The following is a 20,047-nucleotide window of genomic DNA, read 5'->3' as shown; positions in this document are numbered from 1 at the left end:
GCCCGTTCAATTGCTTGGCACCCAGCCCAAGCTGGTCTCCAGGCCAGCCTAGAATTGACAGAGCCAGGGACCGGCCTATTAGCGTGCGTTTTGTGGGAATGGTGTCGAGGAAACGCAAGACGGCTGAGCAAGAAGAAAAGCAGTTGGTGGTGCCGGCGAAATCAAGCTGGTGACTCGTGGCGCCAGCGAGGAAGAAGGTCAAGGGAGCTCAGAAGAAAAAAGAGCAGGCGAAGAAGGAAGAGGTGGAGGCGGAAGAAGCGGAAGGGGAAGCTGTGAAGGAAGAGGAGGACAACTCCGGCGAGAGCAAGGCGGAGGTCGAGACTGAGACTGGTTGGCCCAGCTTTAGCACCGACCCAAGTGGAGAACAAGAACAAGAAGAAGAAAGAGAAGGAGAAAGTGGAGGTCGAGGCGGAGAACAAGAAGGAGAAAGGGAAAGCGAAAGTGGAGGACGACGGAGAAGGTACGGAGGCTGACGATGACAAGTCGGATAAGAGGACCATTGTAATAAAAAATAATAAAATTGACCAGTCTATTTTTTTTAGGAGTGGAGATGCTTTGGCTATTACTGTTCATTGAAGTCTATTACTGTTCATTGAAGTGGATAAATGGGCTGGGTGCTGGCGCAAAGTCTTAGGGGTGGAGTTGCTCTAAGGTATTGGTTACGCTGATTGGTGTGTTGCTAAGCTGTTCTGGTTAAACTAGTTATGTTGATGTTGAGCTAGGTACCTCATTGTTCACTCTGCGTAATGAAATCAGACTCAGAGAAGGCTTACATGACAAGTTCAAGTTAGAATAGTAATGCCCCTTGTGGGATTCTAATAGAAATGTTGTTACTTTTTCAAGTTTCCAATCAATTGTATTATAACAATTGGTATATCTGGATGTGTTTCCTACACACCGAAAAATCATTAGAGTCAAACTGGGAATCAAGATCCACTATAATTAGGATCTACTTTTGGGTTTGGTACTTAACCATAAACCTGTGTGTGAATGCTACATTTCCAAGCCTACAAGATTCGCTTCGGGTTATTATTTTTATCATTTTTTTGTAACCTATGATCCTCGTTGCTTCAACTTATTAGTTGTGACTTGTATGGAAGGGCAAGCCTGTGAAGTTAGTGCTTATTAAAACATATGTTTTTTATGTGTACTGCTTATTAAAACATATGTTTTTTATGTGTTTAAATTTATCAAGATAGTATCTGAACCTAAAATCCCTTACTTATAACGAAGAAAAAATTTCACTAATAAGTAGCATTAAAATGAAAAGTAAAAATGTTAAAAAATAATAAATTATTATTATTATTTATTACTCCAAAAATATTACGATAAAGATATAATAACTTAGTGAAATTATAAAGCCAACAAAATTAGTTACCAACAAGAAAACAGTTATTAGCGTTGGACAGAACAGAACAGAAAAAATGATAAATGAACTCCAAAAAACTAGCTTTGCACCGGTACGCAGCGGCTCTTCAGTAATTACTCCTCGCCCCGAAACTGTGACGGTGAAAGCTGAGTGTGATCGCGCATACGCGGATAGAGTTGGAATAGTTGCTGCTTTTGATGGTCATAATGGTAGTGAAGCTAATGATATGGCTTCCAAGCTGTTACGTATTTCGCTTTGCATATGCATTTTCTTGTCGGTGCTTCGTATTCTGCTATGTTGGAGAATGCAGCCTCAAGAACAGCAAGATTGCATAATTCGGATGGCTTTCAAGATCCTCAAGAATCCGATATTACTAGGTGGTTTTTGTTTGTTTGAATAAATTCTTTAGTTTTATTTGCTTTCTTGATAATATTGTCATAATTTTGGTATTAATTTTAATTTACGTTCACTGATCATTTCTCAGGATTGAGCATTCATTGCAACCCCACTTTGATGCATTTTTCCAGTCGGACATTTTGACAGAAGCGTTGTTGAGGGCAATTCATGATATTGATGCAAAATTTTCCAAAGTATATCAACTTTTCTCTGCTTAGTTAAAAATGTTCTTTTGCTTAATGTGTTATATCCAATTACTCTTATGTTGATCTTGCTCTTATATCCTTATACTTGCCAAGGAAGCATCTGCAAAAAATATTAGTTCGGGTTCTACAGCCACGATTGTACTACTAGCTGATGGTCAAATTTTAGTTGCCAATATTGGAGACTCGAAGCCTTTTTTGTGCTCGGAAAAATCTATGTATCCTGCTGAGTCTGAAGGTCAGAGGGGTTCTATCTCGTATCTTGTAATGGAATGTTTATTGTTTTAAAGCACATGCATTTTGGGTATAATGCTGTATAATGGGAACACATATTTCTTATTTGTGTGTGCTTGAAAATGCATAGGATTTTCTGTTTAGTTTTAATTTCAAAAGATAAAATGATGGTCGAGGATATATTTATTCTCTTGTTCTCGTAGTGCAGCCACTCGTCCGAGGCTATACACTCAGTAGAGGCATAAATGTAATAATGGTCCTGATTCATGTCCAAGAAACTATGGAATGTTCGAATTGGCCAACCCTGAGGTAATGACTTTTTCTGTCAAGGAATTGACAAGAGACCATCATCCAGGCAGAGATGATGAAAAGTTTCGGGTGGAAACTGCCGGTGGCTATGATCTTTCAGGGGGTGGTGTGCCTCGTGTAAATCATATTTCACAAGCAATTGGTCGAGTCTCAATTAAAAGGTGAGGTTCAGTAACAAAAAGAAACTATGTAAACGGTAAACCCCATTTGATCCTATTGTACTTTGGCAAGAGCTTCTGATTTAGGATATGTTATTGATTCATTCTAATTTGGTTAGTACTCATCAACCTAATTTATGCTTTTACTCAAATTCTGCTTTTGCTCTTGATTGTCATCAGGTTTGGCGTTCTCTCTGCACCAGAGTTGACAGATTGGCAACCCCTGACTGTAAATGATACCTACCTTGTAGCTGCATCTGCTGGAGTTTCCAGGAAACTGAGCGTGCAGGATGTTTGTGACTTAATGTAGGCAGCACAGAGATATAGTCATGGGAGATCAGAGTTGTCTTCGCCCTGTTCATATCCATTAGCTGACTGCATAGTAAATACTGCACTGAAAAAGGGGAGTGTGGATAGTGTAGCAGCTGTAGTCGTCACATTGGTATCTCCTGGTTTTGCAGAAAGTTTGTTAAAGGAAAGATCAGTTGAAGAGAGTCCTTTAAAATTTGTTGAATGTTCAGGTGAGTTTCCTATGCTTTTAAACCTTCTTCAGTACCTTAATTTCATGGGGGAGGATTTGCAATCTTACCTTGTAAGAATGCAAGATTAAAGTGATAAGTAATATCAATTAAAGTGGTTGACTGGTCACGAGACTTGCAACCTTAGTACATTGATGAACAAAAGGTAGCATCTCATAGAAAGATATCATAGAAGGGAACAAATGACAAGTAGAATTTCTTTTGATACCATATTTAAGAACATCATCACATGAATTTTTTCCTAATGTTTTCACTGGTTAATACAGTATTTTGATAATTCTTTAATTTGCATTGATCAGGCAATGTCTCTGCATATGACCTAAAGCAAATGGAGCATGCTCATTTCGCTAATTCCAAATTTGAGAGGTTACTGGTAAGCCTTAAATCAAATTACTTTGTCATTTTACATTTTCTTTTTTCCTCCTAATGTAGACTTCCATTCTGTTTGTAGCCGTTGAGAAAATTGGATGGCTAACTGTGAACAGAATGAATACTGCTTACTTTTACCATATTGGCTGTTCAGCAGCTTGATGAACGTGCGGATTACATGTTGCAAGCAACAGACAAGCACAAAAGTCATCTGTATGACATGCCTCAGGTTCCGCTGACCAACTGTATGGTAAGTGGATGCAGGTGCCAAATCCAGGACTTCATTGCATGTTAGTTTTGGATGATATTGTTGTTGCTTTTAATTAGTTCAATGGCAAGCCTGTGAAGTCGCTCTACAAACCGTCTTTGAAATTTTCTCTTCTTACTATGCAATTAATTATATCGTCTAGAGTCACTCAACACACAAAAAAGCACTTAACACATAAATGCACACACACATGCACATTCCTGATGTACAGTAGAAGCTAGAAATTGAGACGAACAAGGTTTACCAGAATTGTATTGCATTGGTATATTTTACACACAGAAACTTTTACTGTTTCCTTTTGTTCTGATTTTAGGCGGACCTCTTATGCTGTTCCATAACCCGGATTTGTGTATGCACCTGCCAATGACTGGCGACAATGCTAAGAACCAATCTACAAATTCTGGAGGCTTTTAACGTCCCTTCCCCTGTTTGATTCAATTTCATTCGACAAAACTGGTTTAAATAGTGAATCATTTGAATATTCAGAGCCTCAGAGGAGGTGTCCTTGGTGAAGTAGATCATAAGACCAGAATGTTGTGATTTTGACATAAGATAATATCTTGAAATCATATTTGTACAACTGCAGAGTTTGTATGTGGGCAATATCCGGTTTTTACTGAAGTTTGGTTGGAGTCTTTGATCTTAGTTTTAACTTGATGTATATGTGCATAATCATTCATTCATGCTCACAATGAAGAGCAGAAGAGAAATTCCATTGCTTGCTGTAGTGGTCTTGTGTATCTACTTGATTAAATTTCACTTGCAAGTGTGATGCATATCATTTGAAAATATATCTTGGTGTTTATATCCATTCTCCTGCAAGTGAGATGCCACCTTTTTTTTGCTCTTTTAAGTTTATGCTTATGCTATACTACTATGCCGTATGTTGATTTGATACTGCATCTTATTGCCAGAAGATATCTAAGAAACATTGTCCTTACTGGCTGGTAGGTATGTTCTAAAAATGCGGTTTGGCCGTGGATCATATGGAGAAGTATGGCTGGCTTATAATCCGGACTATCATCAAGACAGCAATGCTTCATACTCAAGTGGGAAAAATAGCACTATATCTAGTTATCTTTTTATTTTTATGACGCACACATCAGAGATTAACTCATTTGCTCACTATTTTCATGCAGGCCCTCCTGATGACAACTTGTTCATTTGAAAACGCATGATGGTAAATTCCTTTGTTCACTTAAAGTTTGCAACCAGATGTGGTTCAGTAGATCCTGATATTATTTTGACTGTGTAGCGTATTAGCTGTATTTCTTTTAAACTTATTTTCAATTTTTTTCTGCAAAACCAGATTTCGTTCTGTTTTCTTTGTATGTATAGTAGCTTGATTTGTACTAAAATAAAGACATTGACAAGTAACACTGAAAACTAAGAAGTGCTTCACACAGCATTAGACCAAAATTGGGTTTGTCAGAATTAACATCCTAATAGATACTTTTGCTCATCTTAAGAACTGTTGCCTAGTTATTTCTTAAGTTGTTGGCCTGTTTCTCATTTTTTTGTATTTCCAATGAAGTTGGACTGTTAAGATCATTCGACAAATACATCAGAATATTCAATTTAAATCTCGTATCAGGCTTCTGCTTTAAAAGCATGCTGAGACTATAAGCTCTTACTGGTTCTTGATGTTTCATCCATTGGTTCTGTAAAGAGTTATTTACTATCTCATAGTCATGCTTCCATGTTTGCTTAGTTCTTGTTTTTTTAGAGATAAGAGTTCTGATATTTCATGGAATATCTTTCGATGAATTTTTACAGCTGCTATTATTCTAATTCTTAATAGCGGTCTGACTGGGAATTTGTTAATTATCTCACAGGTGGAGAGAGGGGCTTCTGTTTACTTAAGTGGTTTATGGGAAAAGCATTTTGGAGAATTTTTCCTAAAAGCCTCCTTGTGTTGAAGGTTCGGTATCAGTTGGAGCACTAAGCTTTGTCTTTAATAATTCTCAATTGAATTTCGATAACCTGTTACTCTAATCAACTGACTCAATGGCATATGGAATAGGAATGCGTAGAGGTTTTTGTGAAGAAGGTTTGAAACATATTGCAAGATATGTAGAGTCGGTAGAGGTTTTTGTGAATAAGGTTTCGATAACCTGTTACTCTAATCAACTTACTTGATCTGCACCAATTGGATATTGCAAGGTGCTTTTCTAATTTGTAATATAAATAATTACTCTGTGCAGAGCTACTCTTAAGTTATTTACTAATTCTTGATTGATGATCTAATTGCTGGTTTAATTTGTCTCCGTTTCATGATAACAAGTTATTGGGTTTAGAAATAGTGATAATTATGCTTAGTTCATTAATGAATTCTCAGGTTTAAGCATTCGTTGCAAGCAAACTTTGACAATTCTTTTCGCTTTGACATCTTGAAAGAGGCATTGTTGAGGGCAGTTCATGATATTGATGCAAAATTTTCTAAGGTATATTTATATCTCTTCTAATTGTTTTTTCTCTGCTTTCTTTGAATTGTTCTGCATATATAGTGTTCTATCTGCTTACTACCGTATTGAGGTTCCTGCTATTCATTTTTGAAGGTTGCGTTTGTGTAGAATCTAAATTCCGGTTCTACTGCCACGATTATACTACTTTTGGATGGTCAAATCTTAGTTGCCAATATTGGAGACTCAAAGGCCATTTTGTGCTGGGAAAAATTTCAAACTCTTGCAGAGGCTAAAGGTATTTTTCTTTCTTTTTTCGGTGTAAAGGTGCATCTGTTTTAGGTAACATGGTTTATTGGGAACTTTATGTGATGTTTCTTCTCTCTTGCTCTCTTAAAATCAGGTAGTTTTCTGCATGCATGTATGGATCATTGAGCGTGAGACTATTTAGTTTGTATGTGGAAAGATTAAAAGCACGACAGAAGTTATTTACCTTCTGATGTTTGTGGTTATTGCAGCTGCTCATTTAAGATTGCATGTGGAGGAAAGGTGTAATGGTGTTATCTCACATTGAAGGCGCAATAAAAACTTTGAATTAGCTCCTGCGGATGAGTTGGTGCATTTATCTGTTAAGGAATTGACGAGATCATCATCCAGACAGAGACGATGAAAAACTTAGGGTGGAAAGTGCTGGTGGAAATGTTCTTGAATGAGCTGGTGTGCCTCGAGTAAATGGTCAGCTGGCTGTTACCCGATCTATTGGTGACATCTCCTTTAAAAGGTAAGAAGTTAAAGAATAATAGGATTATTTTTAAAGTTTGCATTCCTTCTTTTCTTGCTATTGATTGAACAACGAAATTAAGATGTGCTGGTTTAAATGTCTGTCTTTTGTGACATGTAACTAATTTAAGTTGTTCTTGACTGTCAACAGTTTTGGTGTTGTATCAGAACCGGAGTTGACAGATTGGCAACCCCTGACTGTAAATGATACATGTCTTGTGGCTACATCTGACGGAGTTTTTGAGAAGCTGAACTTGCAGGCTGTTTGCGATCTGTTGTGGGAAGCACGAAGTCATCATCCTACGAAATTGGAGCTCTCTTCGGCAGGTTCATACTCATTAGCTGACCGCATTGTAAGTACTGCATTTGAAAAGGGCAGTATGGATAATATGGCAGGTGTTGTAGTTCCATTGGCATCTTCTGGTTTTTCTCAACCGGAGCCATTGCTACGTGTTTTCTCATTTGCAGCTAACAACTCCTCTTTAGTTCATACAGGGTAGATCTGTTATATGTTTTGCATTCTTTCGCAACTCACTTGTTTTTCTCTCATACAATCAAATGTGCCAATCAAATGCACATACATTAGAAATGACTTGTACGAAAGATTTTTCTGATTGATTCAACTGTTCAAATTCTGCTAGCACGAAATCATCTGGAGCTTTACTACAAACTCTGATTAGCTATTTGTGTTTTGGCAAAACGGCGAACATGCTTAGTACATACATGTTTCAAGCAAGGATGAAGCATGGAGATCATTTATGTGTAAGTACAGTCATGAAATCGACGACTGACTTACCTCTACGCAGATTTCAGTCGCGGACGGAATTTTATTGAGTCAGCTAGCCTTTGTATCCTGTGATCTTCTTGTTGCTTCAACTTGTTAGTTGTCACTTGTATGGCAAGGCAAGCCTGTGAAGTTGATGTTTGTTCAAACATGTGTTTCCTATGTGTGTTTAAATTTATCACGTCTTATTAATTTTGTATGCTTCTGAATATTATACTAAAATTGAGTTGCACATCCGTTGCTGCACATCTTAATTTTTTGTAACCTTCGAATTGAATAGATTAAAAATAAACAAGAGATGGAAACAAGAAAATGTGTTCCCCATGAAATTGAGTAAATGTTGCTCTTGGTTTTATTTTTCGGAATGATATCGTGGCCTAGGTTCGTGCCCAAGTCCTTTGTATTTTTAAGTCAAAGTCAAATTTTATCATATTAGTAATTTCGTTTGCGAAATTGCACATATATAATCTCGCACTTGAACAAAAAGGATTTACAATCAACAACATACACCTAGACTTTGCTACATGTGGTAATGTGACATTTTGTTATGTGGGAAACTTGTGTAGAACAAATTTATCGATACGTGATATACTGTAATGTCATATAGAGAAACACATGTTATTGAATTGTTAGAGCTTTACTACAAACTTTGATTGGCTTTGTTTTGACAAGATTATTTAGCTTCGATAACATGCTTGGTACATACATGTTTCAAGCAAGGATGAAGAATGAAGATCATTTATGTGTATGATTGACCAACATAACGGTATGCACATTCGTGAAATCTGCGTAGAGCAAAATTCACGATTGACTTAGCTCTACGCAAATTTTAGTCGTGGACAGAACTTTATTGATTGAGCTAGCCTTTGTAACCTGTAATCTTCTTGTTGCTTCTACTTATTAGTTGTAACTTGTATGGCAAGGCAAGCCTGTGAAGTTGCTGCTTGTTAAAACATATGTTTTTTGTGTGTGTTTAAATTTATCACCTCTTATTACTTTTGTATGCTTATGAATATTATACCAAAAATTGAGTTGCACGTCCGTTGCTGCACCCTTTAATTTTTTTTTTTTTTGACATTCGAATTGAATAAATTAAAAATAAACAAGAGACAAAAAAAAGAAAATTTGTTCTTTAAGAATTTGAGTAAATGTTTCTCTTATATAGATATAGATGCATAACTCTAGCTTCGCCTTTTTTTTTACCAACATAATGAAAACCCTTATTTATTTTGATATGAATCTCCAATTAAGTTAGCTCTTCCAAACTTAACTGCTTTCTTCGTCATACTTTACTTAGGATGCTGTAGCGGAGGTTTTATTATTCGGAATGATCTTGTGGCCTAGCTTCGTGCCCGAGTCCATTTTTTTAACTCTAAGTTCAAATTTTATCAAATTAGTAATTTCATTTGGAAATTGCACATATATAATATACCAATTAAACAAAAAAGATTCAGAGTCAATCACTTACACCTAGACATTGCTACATGTGGTAATGTGACACTAATAGTAAATATATTGTTACGAGAATAACTTATGTAAAATAAATTTATCGGTACCTAGTATACTAAATGAATAATATAATGTTATACGAAGAATCACATGTTATTGAATTATTAGATTAAAATGTTTGATATCAATGTACTTATTCATGTAAGTTTTTTTTAATTTTTGTGTTATAATTTAGGGTAAATCTCAGTTTACTACTCTCATGTTTCGTGGTTTTCAACATTTAGTACATCAAATTTGTTTTGTCCCAGAATCATACCTAAATTATAAATTTTGGGATAGTCTCATACATCTGTTAATCAAATTCTCAAGTCTCCCGTTAACTGATGATGTGACGTGTATATGAACAATGACTTGGAACCACGTATCAATAGGGGCCCACTTGAATATTAAAAAACTTAAAAAATAAAATAAAATCCCCCCCCCCCCCGTCTCCTACCTCCTCCATCCACCTCCCTCCCTTCCTTCCTCTCCAACCCGCATGTCCCTCCCTTCCATCTCTCCTCTGCAACCCGCAACTCCTCCACCATTCCTCTCCACACCACCACCTCCTCCACCATTCCTCTCCAAACCCCTACCCTCTTCTTCCTCCTCCTTCTCCTGCACCCCAACCCTCGTCTTTGGCGGTCCACAGCCAACCCGTCCCCAAGCCCCGCTGGAGACAATGCCATTTTCCGTTTTCGCCGATGTGGATCCGGCCTCTGCTTTCGTCGTCACTCCGCCGAGGAAGCTGCAGTCCGATGAGCTCGCCACGGTTCAGCTCTTTCAGGAGAACACTCCCTCTGTTGTTTACATCACCAATCTTGCAGCCAGGTACTATTGAAGTTTGAACCTTTTGGATTTTGCTGAAAATTGGGCCACTTTTGGAATGGGGAGAGAGAAAGAGTCGCGGAAGCGAGGGGAGGAGTCGTGGGAGTCCGGGTAGGAGTGGTGAGAGAGGAAGAGTGTTGGGGGTGGTAATTACAACAAATTATGATAAAACCCACATCAACGTTTCCACAAATTAAAAAAAACCCAAGTCCTAAAATCCGGAAAGAAAAGCAAAAGTTTGAAATTTTGAATGGGGGCAAGCCAAAATTTTACATAGCAAAACAACATTTTGTGAAAAAGCCAAAAGCAAAAAATGATGATGAAATGAATCCAAGGGAAAAGAAAGATGAAATTTTGGGAAGTACTTGAAGGACGTTTTGGCTCAAGAAGGAGTAATGGGGGCTCTCATTTCTATGACGCCATAGCCTCGAGGTTTTTCGGGACGATCTTCGTTCTTCTCGAAGTACTTTCATTTGTATGCCGCCATCGTCTTCCTCCTCAGGAATCGAGCTCACAGGACGAATCAGAGACTGAGAGAAAGGGGTGGGAGCGTGGGATTCGGGGAAGGCGAAGGTGTATTTGTTTTTTTTTTGAATAATTTATTTTTGAATTTTGAATTTCCACGTGGATTCTTTAATGGCATATGGCATCCAATCATTGTCACATAAGCGTCATATCATCAGTTAACGGGAGACTTAACAGTTTGATTAACAGATATATGAGACTGTCTCAAAATTTTACATTTTAAGTATGATTCTAAGACGAAAAAAACTTGATGTACTAAATGTTGAAAACCACAAAATATAAGAATAGTAAATTGAGATTTACCTTATAATTTTAAGTAAACAATAAAGACATCAAAAATTACATATCACTCTTATCGTCTACTGATATGACCAAAATTTGATGTTAGATACGAGATCACGCCGGATCACGATACGATGTAACACATAAGACATAGGATCCATTTTTCGTTGACGTGAAAGCCACGTTTTAGTGGACAAAAAAATAGTTTGATTAAAAAAAAATAGTTAAAATAGAAAGAGAAGTTAAAAATAAAGAAAAGCCTAATGGATGACTAAAAAAGCAACATCGATTCTCACTCGATCGATCACGCAGTACTGGTTTTCTAGACTCTACCATATAATAAAGAAGGAAGCTAAGAGTGTAAGAGCAGTTTCGTTGTTAAGGTCCTTTCGGCTATTCATTATTTAATTCATTCAATGAATAGTAATTATTTTTAATAAACAGTAATTACTTTTTGCATTTCTATTTTTATATTAAATAACCCCGACAATAGATAATAAAATATCAGTATTTTTTTTAAAATAATGCAAAATAATTTTATTTGTAATTTCAAATAAGATTTTTAATCGATATCGTTGTAGTACTTTCTATTAATTTTTTTTTTCTTTTCACATGGCGCAGCACAACATTCCAAAACTTTCATTTTTTTCTTCACATGGTGCCGATGCACCATTTCAAAACCTTTTTTTTTACTATTTTTTCTTCTTCTTTTCACATGATGCCGATGCACCATTTCAAAACCTTTTTTTTTACTATTTTTTCTTCTTCTTTTCACATGATGCCAACGCACCATTCCAAAAGTTGTGTGTTCTTTTTTTCTTTCTTTTTCATTTGCTCTGCTCTCTCTCACTTTGAGCTCCAACGGCAGGGCCTCAAATTCACAGTTTTTCCTTAGTTAAAATCTCTCTCTTTTTAATCGATCTCGTTGTAGTACTTTCTATTAATTTTTTGTACTTTTCTTTTCACATGGTGCAGCACACCATTTCAAAACTTTCGTTTTTTTTCTTCACATGGTGCCGATGCACCATTTCAAAACCTTTTTTTTTAAATTATTTTTTCTTCTTCTTTTCACATGATGCCAACGCACCATTCCAAAAGTTGTGTGTTCTTTTTTTCTTTCTTTTTCAGTTGCTCTGCTCTCTCTCACTTTGAGCTTCGGCGGCAGGGCCTCAAATTCACAGTTTTTCCTTAGTTAAAATCTCTCTCTCTCTCTCCCCCAAAAACAAATCCCAAATCGTGCGATATGGGCGCACGAGTGTAAGGAGGGGGATCACTAGTGCGTGGAGGCGAAGACGGTGTGGGGTGCGGCGACAACTGCGGTGGAGGAGGGACTGGATCTCTTTCATTTATCTGTGGGTGTATCATCAGTCTCGACGTCAAACTCCGGCGAGAGTGGTTGAGTTCCAAGCCAGAGTTTTACATTTTTAAAATTTTTTTTATTAATATTATATATTTTTATTAATTTTATATTATGACTGACGTCATCTTAACGACAGCCCATGTCACAAGGCCGTCGGGCTCTCGGGCAGGCAATCCCTACCGGACCTGTCCCTTGAGCTGGCATACGCTGGACCTTATCCGCCGGCCTATTTGACTCTATTCCATCCCTAGTCCACCGGGTAATACACCATGGTGGAACTGCTCTAAGACGTGGATGTGTTGTTTAGCTGCCACGACTCTCGTGACTCTGCGACACACACTACAAAACAAAACGTCTACTCAACTTCTCTCTCTCTTCACTCTCTCTCTCTCTCTGGATTTTGGATGAGTGCTAATCCTCCCGACTGCTCAAGGCAAAGAAATTTTTCGTTATGTTAAGGCATGCTTCGTTGGTCAGGTTAGTTTATTTCTTGCTTTAATGGCTTAGCTATTTACAGACGTGAGCGTAACCACATTGGCTAAATCGGATTTGAGCCGTCACACCGGCTGGAACGGATGTACGCAAAGGCGTGTTCTTTCTTGTGCGATATTAATTTTTATGACGGTTGATTGATGTTGGAGCAGGCTAAGAAGTTGACAGCAAGGAATGAGCAGGAAGCAACAGAAGCCCAGCTTCAGATAGCCAAAATGCAAGTTGAAGCAGCTGATACCGCTGAGGATACCAAAAACAGACTCCACATGTAATGTAATTGCTCTAACAGTTCCACCTTTTTTTCTTTTGTTATAATTAAGCAGAATATTTTGCAATTTAAAATTTTGAATTGATTTATATTGTTTGATTTCTGAATTTCTCTTTCCAACTAGATTCTTTTGCCTCCAAATTAGATGCATTTTCATTCTTAGAATATAAGAAGAAAAATTGTTGCTTCACATCCTGCCAATTAATTTGGGATAGTACAGTATTCACCCATTTTTACTTCCCATGTTAATTTTTGCCAAAAATATTTGAATATCAATCTCATAAATATCATCGATTTAGATGATATCATAAGCATCATATTAAATTTCATCAATCGAATTGCTTTTTCAAGGAATACAAGAAATTGATTTTTTTTCAATTTATTCGATCCGATAGCAGAAAATCGAGAGAGATATGTAGAAGTTAAAATAAGGGTGTGGATAGCACTACCTTTACTTTAACTTATTTATAATGTGTAAATAATGTGCATTCACATATGATCCAACAAGTGCACAAAAACACACATCAAATAAGAAATAAGAAATCGCCAGAGAGTGTGATAACTTTAAGGTATTTATACATTAAATTTTAATATTATCCTCATTAATTTGTGTTAATTAAAGAAGCACAGATATAATTTAGGTGGTACTGGAAGAAGAAGATGATGGACCTTCTAAACGAATATAGTCATACATGAGTCCATGGAAAGGAGCCAAAGGGCTAGTGCTCATTGTTTGCGTTAGAAATAGGGTATTGGCTCCTTCCACCAGCAATGTGCCTGGTATATCTATGTTATACAGCCAGTACAGACCATGGATTCCATGCCTAGCAATTGTATTGTCCTTTCCAATCACTCCGGTCGTAAACAGCGGAGGGTCGGCTTTCGAATCATTTATTTGAATCTTCAATAGGAAAAAAAAACAACAAAAGCAACCAGATTAGTTAGAGCATTGGTTACACTTACATGCAATTCTACACATAACATGTACCTGTAATTCTGCAATGTTTGCAGTAGCAAGGGCTATTCGAAGTTTGAGGGTATCACTTTCACTGAAATGCTTAAGTTGAAACTTGATTTGCCATGTAGTGCCTTGATATGTGTCATCATCTTTCTTCCTATATATTGTGAAACAAAAGGCTCGAAGTTAAGGATACGGATTTAATTTCGAAATTTATTTGTTAAGTTAACTACTCACAAAGAATGACACATTGAGAAAGTAAAGCCAATGTAGGTTAGGAACTCCACCTAGGAACCTGGGCGAAGAACCAATCTTTAGTATAGTCACTGGTGCCGATGCTGTAAATTAAATCTTCATCAGGATATAACTCTTGATATCTTTCCCATAATCCGTACTGCCTGAACCTGAAAGTGTAGGTAAGAAAATGATCAAGATCTTTTATTTAGTGGAACATGAAGAAAGTTGAGGTTCCATCATAATCAAGTGGTAATATGGAAGGTAACCAACTACTTATAAGCACATGTAAAGTCCCTTTTTTTACCGATGTAGGATTAATATTCTCAACCAAACATACACACACATATAGGAAAATGTGTTAGCAAATGAAAGGACGACAAAAGAAAAAAAAAACTCATGGCAAAATTGTTCTTATTCTAGTGACAAACAAAGAACACAAACTTCTATAAAATTACAAAAAAGTGTATTTATAAAGACCTGATCTTGAAACAAAAGGGTTCACGATTAATAGAGAAAGCCCTAATACATAAAACACCACAAAAGAATACCCTAACATAAAAATAAACCAAATTGCTAACTTGCTAACTTTTCCAACAAAATGTTCTCTTGGTTCTCTTGCTAGACTGATGTCTATATTGCTAGCTAACTGTGAATCTAGATCACGTATTCAAGCAAAAGCCAAAATCAAGTTGATGAATGGTGGCAACTAGCCATCTTATCTTTGCCAAAGATGTCTGACAAGAGAACATTTATCTATGATGTATAGTCGCTTATACGTTCATAGACTACTATAGTACTAATGTAGATTTCTGTGACTAAATTTAAATTCCATAGAGATGAAGTGGTCAGTTAACCAAGCTCGAAAGCTAACCTATCAGGATGGTTGACATAAAGTTTATTGATATACATTGGATTAGGATCAGGAATATAGAATTCAGCAGCAGAACGATCAGGGATGCCAATTTCCCACAGCGTTGGTCCATCTCTTGGAGGTTCATATACAATATCATCCACATCAATATCACCACCTGCTTATTAATATAGACATAAATTAAAGTATTGATCATAACTCAATTTTACGTAGCGGTAATTCATCAAATCTTCTGGAAGAGAAAAGTATGAGAGAGAGACCTGCGGTTATGCTAATAGTTGCGTCATATCGATAATCTCCAATGAAACCAGGACACCATGCATAGAGATTATAGTCACCCTCACGTATATTCTGAATAGAGTAATATCCTTTCTCATCTGCCCTAGTCCAGAACTGGTAGCCCTGATATATAAAATGCAAACATTGTCAACCAATTGAGTTGCAATACTCCTTCGTACTAGTTCCTGTTTTTCGAGTTCTTGGAAAACAGAACTTGCTCGGTTATAAAGTTGAGAAAACAAATCACCTTACAATCTCTTTGCCATGATCCAGCGTCTCCTGGTGGTGCCAAGCCTACATACGCACCGTTTCCAGGTATGCGATCTTTACTAACATACCTAGACATGTACAGATTTAAGTAAAATTTTGGACGAATTTCACAAAAACTGGGAATAAAAGACGGTATATACAATTCTCATGATATCTATGTACTTCCAATAATCTACTAATTAGTTAGCTTAAGTAATATTACATGACGAGGTGTTTTTAATTGGGTTAAGTACTAGTACCTATCCAGAATCTGTATTCGACCCTTAACATTACCCCGTTGATCCGGTGGCGGATAATCCTTGGAAGCAGGAAACTTGTAAGGCCAGCTTTGCACTTCTGTCATCATCTGAATATCCAAAGTAAATGTTCTAGCTACTTATTAGTTATTAGTCTTTGAATTTTTTTGAACATAAATGAATATAAATACTTTTAGAGTTTGTTTAAATTAGAATAAAAAAGGTCGACCTGTTTTTTTGCATCATCCCAAAGTGGTGATGGATCAGTTGCATCGGACGCAGAATTAAGATAAATGAATACGGGGCCAAAAACTTTCTTCCACGGCTCATCTGGTTTCAGCTTCAGTACTAGGTCCTCTCCTGAATAATGAGCGCTAAGAAACATCTGCTTTGTATTTTCAACAATATAAATCAACTTATTTCTAAGAATAAATAAAGTATAATATAGTTAATTCTGTAGATTTTTTCAAATATTCTACTCTATTAAGTTTTCGACGTGAGATGTATCTTGTATTTTGTAACACTGCTTGTTGTCAATGGATGCAACCAAGGGCGGAGCCAACTACTGACTGCCCTGGCCTCTAGCATTCCCCAAGTTTTAAAAGATGAAATTGTTTGCTGTTAAGATAAGCATGCTATGGTCTTTATTGCACAAAACAAAAATTTAGCCTACCCTCAATGTTCAAATTTCACTACACACTCATATTTCAAGAAAATTGAATTAGTTCACCCTTATTTAAATTCCTAGCTCTGCCGTTGCTTGCAACAATTTATTTCATTTACCGCAAGGCAAAAGGGGCCAACATGGGAGGTGAGATTCTGTTTGAGAGGTCCACCGGATCGAAATTCATCACTGGGTGTTATTTGCCAAAAGCCAACAGGTGGGTCCATACATACCCAACCATGAACATGCAGGTTTTGGTTCTCGCATGAGTATTCGTACTTATCATCCACCTACAATTTGCAATTGTATTTTTTTAATTATTAATAAATAGTGTACTTATTTTCGAAAAAACTTTTGTATAGAAATTTGGTAAACCCTAACCTTACTAAACCAACCATTAACCCTAGTCTTGAACTCTGATACAATTAAGTTCAAGAATATTTTCGTAATTAACCCTAGCTAGTAGCTAGACCTCTTTATAGAGGAGGATAGATTTACCTCTCCCTTGAATTCTGGCTCTACAGGATCGACAAGAAGGACTGCTTCAGGGTAAGCTAGGGCTTGACTTCTCTCAGGAGATCGATCGTCAGGGAGGGGCATGTATCTTTGCCTGTTATCTGCTATGGCCATATAGTGAAACCTGATAAATCACCCACCAAAAATATTAAAGATAGTCAATTAGTATTCCCAGTAAATAACATACTAGCTTATATACAACTATTGTTAACGTTTCATTATTTGAACTCTAAGACTTCATAGGGCTGTGAAGCTGAAATATGATCTCTTGCAAGGAATCACAATTTTTAACAACAAAATAATCATTTTGCGTTCATACTTTCCACTACGGAGGAACAACGATTACTATTTCGATTACTATTTTTAAGTGTCGATAACAACGACGACAAATTATATAGCTAACTTGATTATTGATAGAAAACAATGAAGAAAGTTTTATCTACTTTTCTTTTCTGAGCCTGAAGACAATCCTGGTCTGTGGAAGGTTGAAAGGAGGCCATTCTTTCAAGTGTTCATAGATGGCATATGAGTAGAAGCCTGAAGAATTACGAAGCATTATAAATCTGCAAAATGTAATGTCATGTTATCAAGACTCTGACACTCGATTATTAGTTCAAGTTTTACATTTCTTAAGAACTACGTGAATTATTCAAACCTTTTATCTATTTTGAGAGGGACAAGTTCTCCCTTTTGAGACGGATTCCACTTTCTTGTGAAGGAGATCTCTACTTGGTCCTCGTTTTCCACTCGAACCTTGAATTTTGTCCCTTTAATCCTGTACAGGAGCCACAATTATTGCTTAGAAGAGAAGCCATGAACACTACAAGAAAAGTTGACAAGATCGCCACTAATATTATTGTACAAAATGAGGTGGGTAAAGGCAATGTTCACCTTTTGCCGCTGATAAAGTTTTATCCACCTCATTTTATACCACTAACATGTTAGCGGTTATTGGCAACTTTTCTTGTAATGTTGACTAAACGATTTGATACAAGAGATATAAAGATCAATAATTTAAAGACTCTTAGATTAAGTCCAAAGCTTAAGCTGCTATTGGATTTAGTACAATTCATTTTCTTATCGATTTAGGTCCAATGGACCTTTTTTTCTGCCACATTTTCCCTTTAAGGATTTAGTCCAATTGGCCTGAAAAACTGGATTTATATCTAGTTTTCTCAACACTTTAATAGTAGAGTAGTCTTACGTACACATCAAATGTCCCGGTTGTGCCCACACTTCCTGCTTCACTCCAAACAAGGTCCCAATACCTTCAAATTTCCAAGTTTTAGTATAAGTAAAACTGTTCATACCTAATTTTGGTACTGTTTCAACATTGATCATGAACGAAGAAAAGAACTATAAGCAGTTACATGGTGAAGTATATATACCCTCTATTTACTTCTTCATCAAGAACTTCGAGCAAATTGTCAATGCCATTGTATTGTATTTTGGTAACAATTCCATCTGGTTTTGATAACGTAACTTGGAGTATGCCATTATCCATGACCACCTGTTTGCGGAAAAGGTTCAATACAATATATTACGCATGTGACAATTTTTTTGGGGTCTCAGACACTTTATTTAGGTTAATTTTGACATAAATTACAATTTAGTAATGCCAGAAAATGCTCATTGGTGCAAAAAGATGACAGAGATTTGCTCTAATTAAGCCTCTAACCTAAATGTTGTGCTTGCAATGTTTTTAGTGATACTGGGAGAGGAGAATCGAATTTGAGACCTCAAGTGAACTTATGTGAATGCTTTATTAGGGTAAAAATTTGAGTGCTTCTATTTTAATCTAACATTTGGCTAGTCCACTCAACATATAAGGTTAATTCTGTCACCTTATTAATTTTATAATCATGAGTTTGAACTCATCGCCGCTTCTATCAAAATATAATCTGGAAGTTATGTTTCACTATGATGACCACAACCATATGGTAATCATGATTGCCTGATTGGCTAGCCGGTATTATGTTTTCTGAAATTCCAATAATTTCGGAGTACACCCACACACTTGGTTTACCATGCATATTGTAAGTTTCGTGAAGTTTACGTAGAAAAAGGCCAAAAAACAAAACCCAAATGACGAAGTGACGGGATCATCAAAACCAAATTAACATGAAATTAAGTAGCGCTCTATCATAATTTGCATCCTGTTAAACATCCTAAGACCAAAGATAGAATCCATTCACTTCGCTTAACGATCAATCTAATCTTGAAATACATGCATATACATTCATTAGGGTTCTATATATATAGCATGATGAAACTTACATAACGGTCCTGAATAATCAGTTGCACGCTCTGAGATGACATATAGTGAGGCTTCGATCGATCGATCTCTAGCTATAGCGATCTTACGAGCCTGCTTCTTTGGCAGAACAAAAATCTCAATGACAGTGTGGCGTTTGAGGTACTTCATGAATTGCATATATATAAAGAACTTGTCTTTCTGCTGGTGCGGGGTTTTCTTCAACTTCAAAATTAAGCGTTCTTACTTTTACTTCTCTCTTGCGTGCGAATTTGAAAAGTGGATTATTCTATGATGTGCAAAAAGCAAAAAGCAAAAAGCAAAAAGCAAAAAGCCGCACCAAACCCATCAGTCATGAACAATGTGTGCATATCTGTTCCTTCTTTAGGGTACAATCAAGGAATCCGTGCTATTGAAATTTGATCCAAACAGCTACAAATAGAATCTTATTTTAAAAGTTATAATAACTTCATCCGTTGAATCAAATTTCAATAGTTCAGATTCTCTAATTTGATGGATTAAGAGGAAAAGATCCAGAGATAGATCATTTTCCATAACGATCTCAATGTGATGTTTTGCGAACCTCACCAAATATTCTTGATGCCTTTAAAGTCTGAAGTCGATGTCAACTGATTAAACTTTCTTAATATTGTTGCTTGCACGCTGAAAAGCTGTATGGTGATTAATGTTTGGTGACTAGTTGAAGTT

General features: G+C 36.5%; 1 protein-coding gene, 1 long non-coding RNA gene and 2 pseudogenes across 6 annotated transcripts; 3 read left to right on the top strand and 1 right to left on the bottom strand.

Moving 5' to 3' along the window:
* Positions 1 to 1,424: 1,424 nt before the first annotated feature.
* On the top strand, positions 1,425 to 4,259 carry LOC137717172 (putative protein phosphatase 2C 50; annotated as a pseudogene). Its single transcript, XR_015965626.1, has 8 exons — positions 1,425 to 1,746; positions 1,854 to 1,959; positions 2,065 to 2,206; positions 2,411 to 2,672; positions 2,850 to 3,190; positions 3,508 to 3,581; positions 3,732 to 3,827; positions 4,125 to 4,259. The product of XR_015965626.1 is annotated as a putative protein phosphatase 2C 50 (transcript).
* Positions 4,260 to 5,958: 1,699 nt separating this feature from the next.
* LOC148694616 (putative protein phosphatase 2C 51) lies at positions 5,959 to 7,645 on the top strand (annotated as a pseudogene). The gene is made up of 5 exons (XR_015965625.1): positions 5,959 to 6,008; positions 6,184 to 6,289; positions 6,404 to 6,545; positions 6,766 to 7,028; positions 7,179 to 7,645. The product of XR_015965625.1 is annotated as a putative protein phosphatase 2C 51 (transcript).
* Positions 7,646 to 12,036: 4,391 nt separating this feature from the next.
* On the top strand, positions 12,037 to 13,161 carry LOC148694615 (uncharacterized). Its single transcript, XR_015965033.1, has 3 exons — positions 12,037 to 12,329; positions 12,431 to 12,771; positions 12,939 to 13,161. It is a non-coding gene; the product is annotated as an uncharacterized LOC148694615 (long non-coding RNA).
* Positions 13,162 to 13,583: 422 nt separating this feature from the next.
* LOC137718508 (uncharacterized) lies at positions 13,584 to 19,521 on the bottom strand. 3 transcript variants are annotated; one of them, XM_068458066.2, is made up of 15 exons: positions 19,363 to 19,521; positions 18,474 to 18,595; positions 18,294 to 18,353; positions 17,741 to 17,860; positions 17,529 to 17,648; positions 17,068 to 17,209; positions 16,689 to 16,859; positions 16,135 to 16,290; positions 15,909 to 16,015; positions 15,647 to 15,737; positions 15,381 to 15,522; positions 15,121 to 15,277; positions 14,300 to 14,416; positions 14,043 to 14,169; positions 13,584 to 13,955 (listed from the first exon to the last, which is right to left on the bottom strand). In XM_068458066.2, exons 1-15 carry the CDS (start codon positions 19,402 to 19,404, stop codon positions 13,692 to 13,694), a joined length of 1,938 nt encoding a protein of 645 aa, XP_068314167.2. In that variant the 5' UTR covers positions 19,405 to 19,521; the 3' UTR covers positions 13,584 to 13,691. The 3 variants fall into 3 exon arrangements, with proteins under 3 accessions (XP_068314167.2, XP_088554319.1, XP_088554320.1); XM_088698193.1 differs by having other exon boundaries at positions 15,157 to 15,277; positions 19,363 to 19,510; XM_088698194.1 differs by lacking the exon at positions 16,689 to 16,859 and having other exon boundaries at positions 19,363 to 19,510.
* Between the last annotated feature and the right edge of the window lie 526 nt (positions 19,522 to 20,047).

This window comes from Pyrus communis, chromosome 8, assembly GCF_041283825.1.
Source record: "Pyrus communis isolate YQ-2024b chromosome 8, ASM4128382v1, whole genome shotgun sequence".
Taxonomy (NCBI): Eukaryota; Viridiplantae; Streptophyta; class Magnoliopsida; order Rosales; family Rosaceae; genus Pyrus; species Pyrus communis.
This window is presented reverse-complemented; position numbering and strand designations above follow the sequence as displayed.

Excerpts from the sequence above, each read along its gene's own strand:
- LOC137718508 (XM_068458066.2), bottom strand. The coding sequence starts at position 19,404 with ATGTCATCTCAGAGCGTGCAACTGATTATTCAGGACCGTTAT. Across the intron at positions 17,861-18,293 it reads ACAACCGGGACATTTGATGT|GATTAAAGGGACAAAATTCA; the intron begins GTACGTAAGACT and ends GCTCCTGTACAG. Across the intron at positions 15,523-15,646 it reads CATGGCAAAGAGATTGTAAG|GGCTACCAGTTCTGGACTAG; the intron begins GTGATTTGTTTT and ends TTTATATATCAG.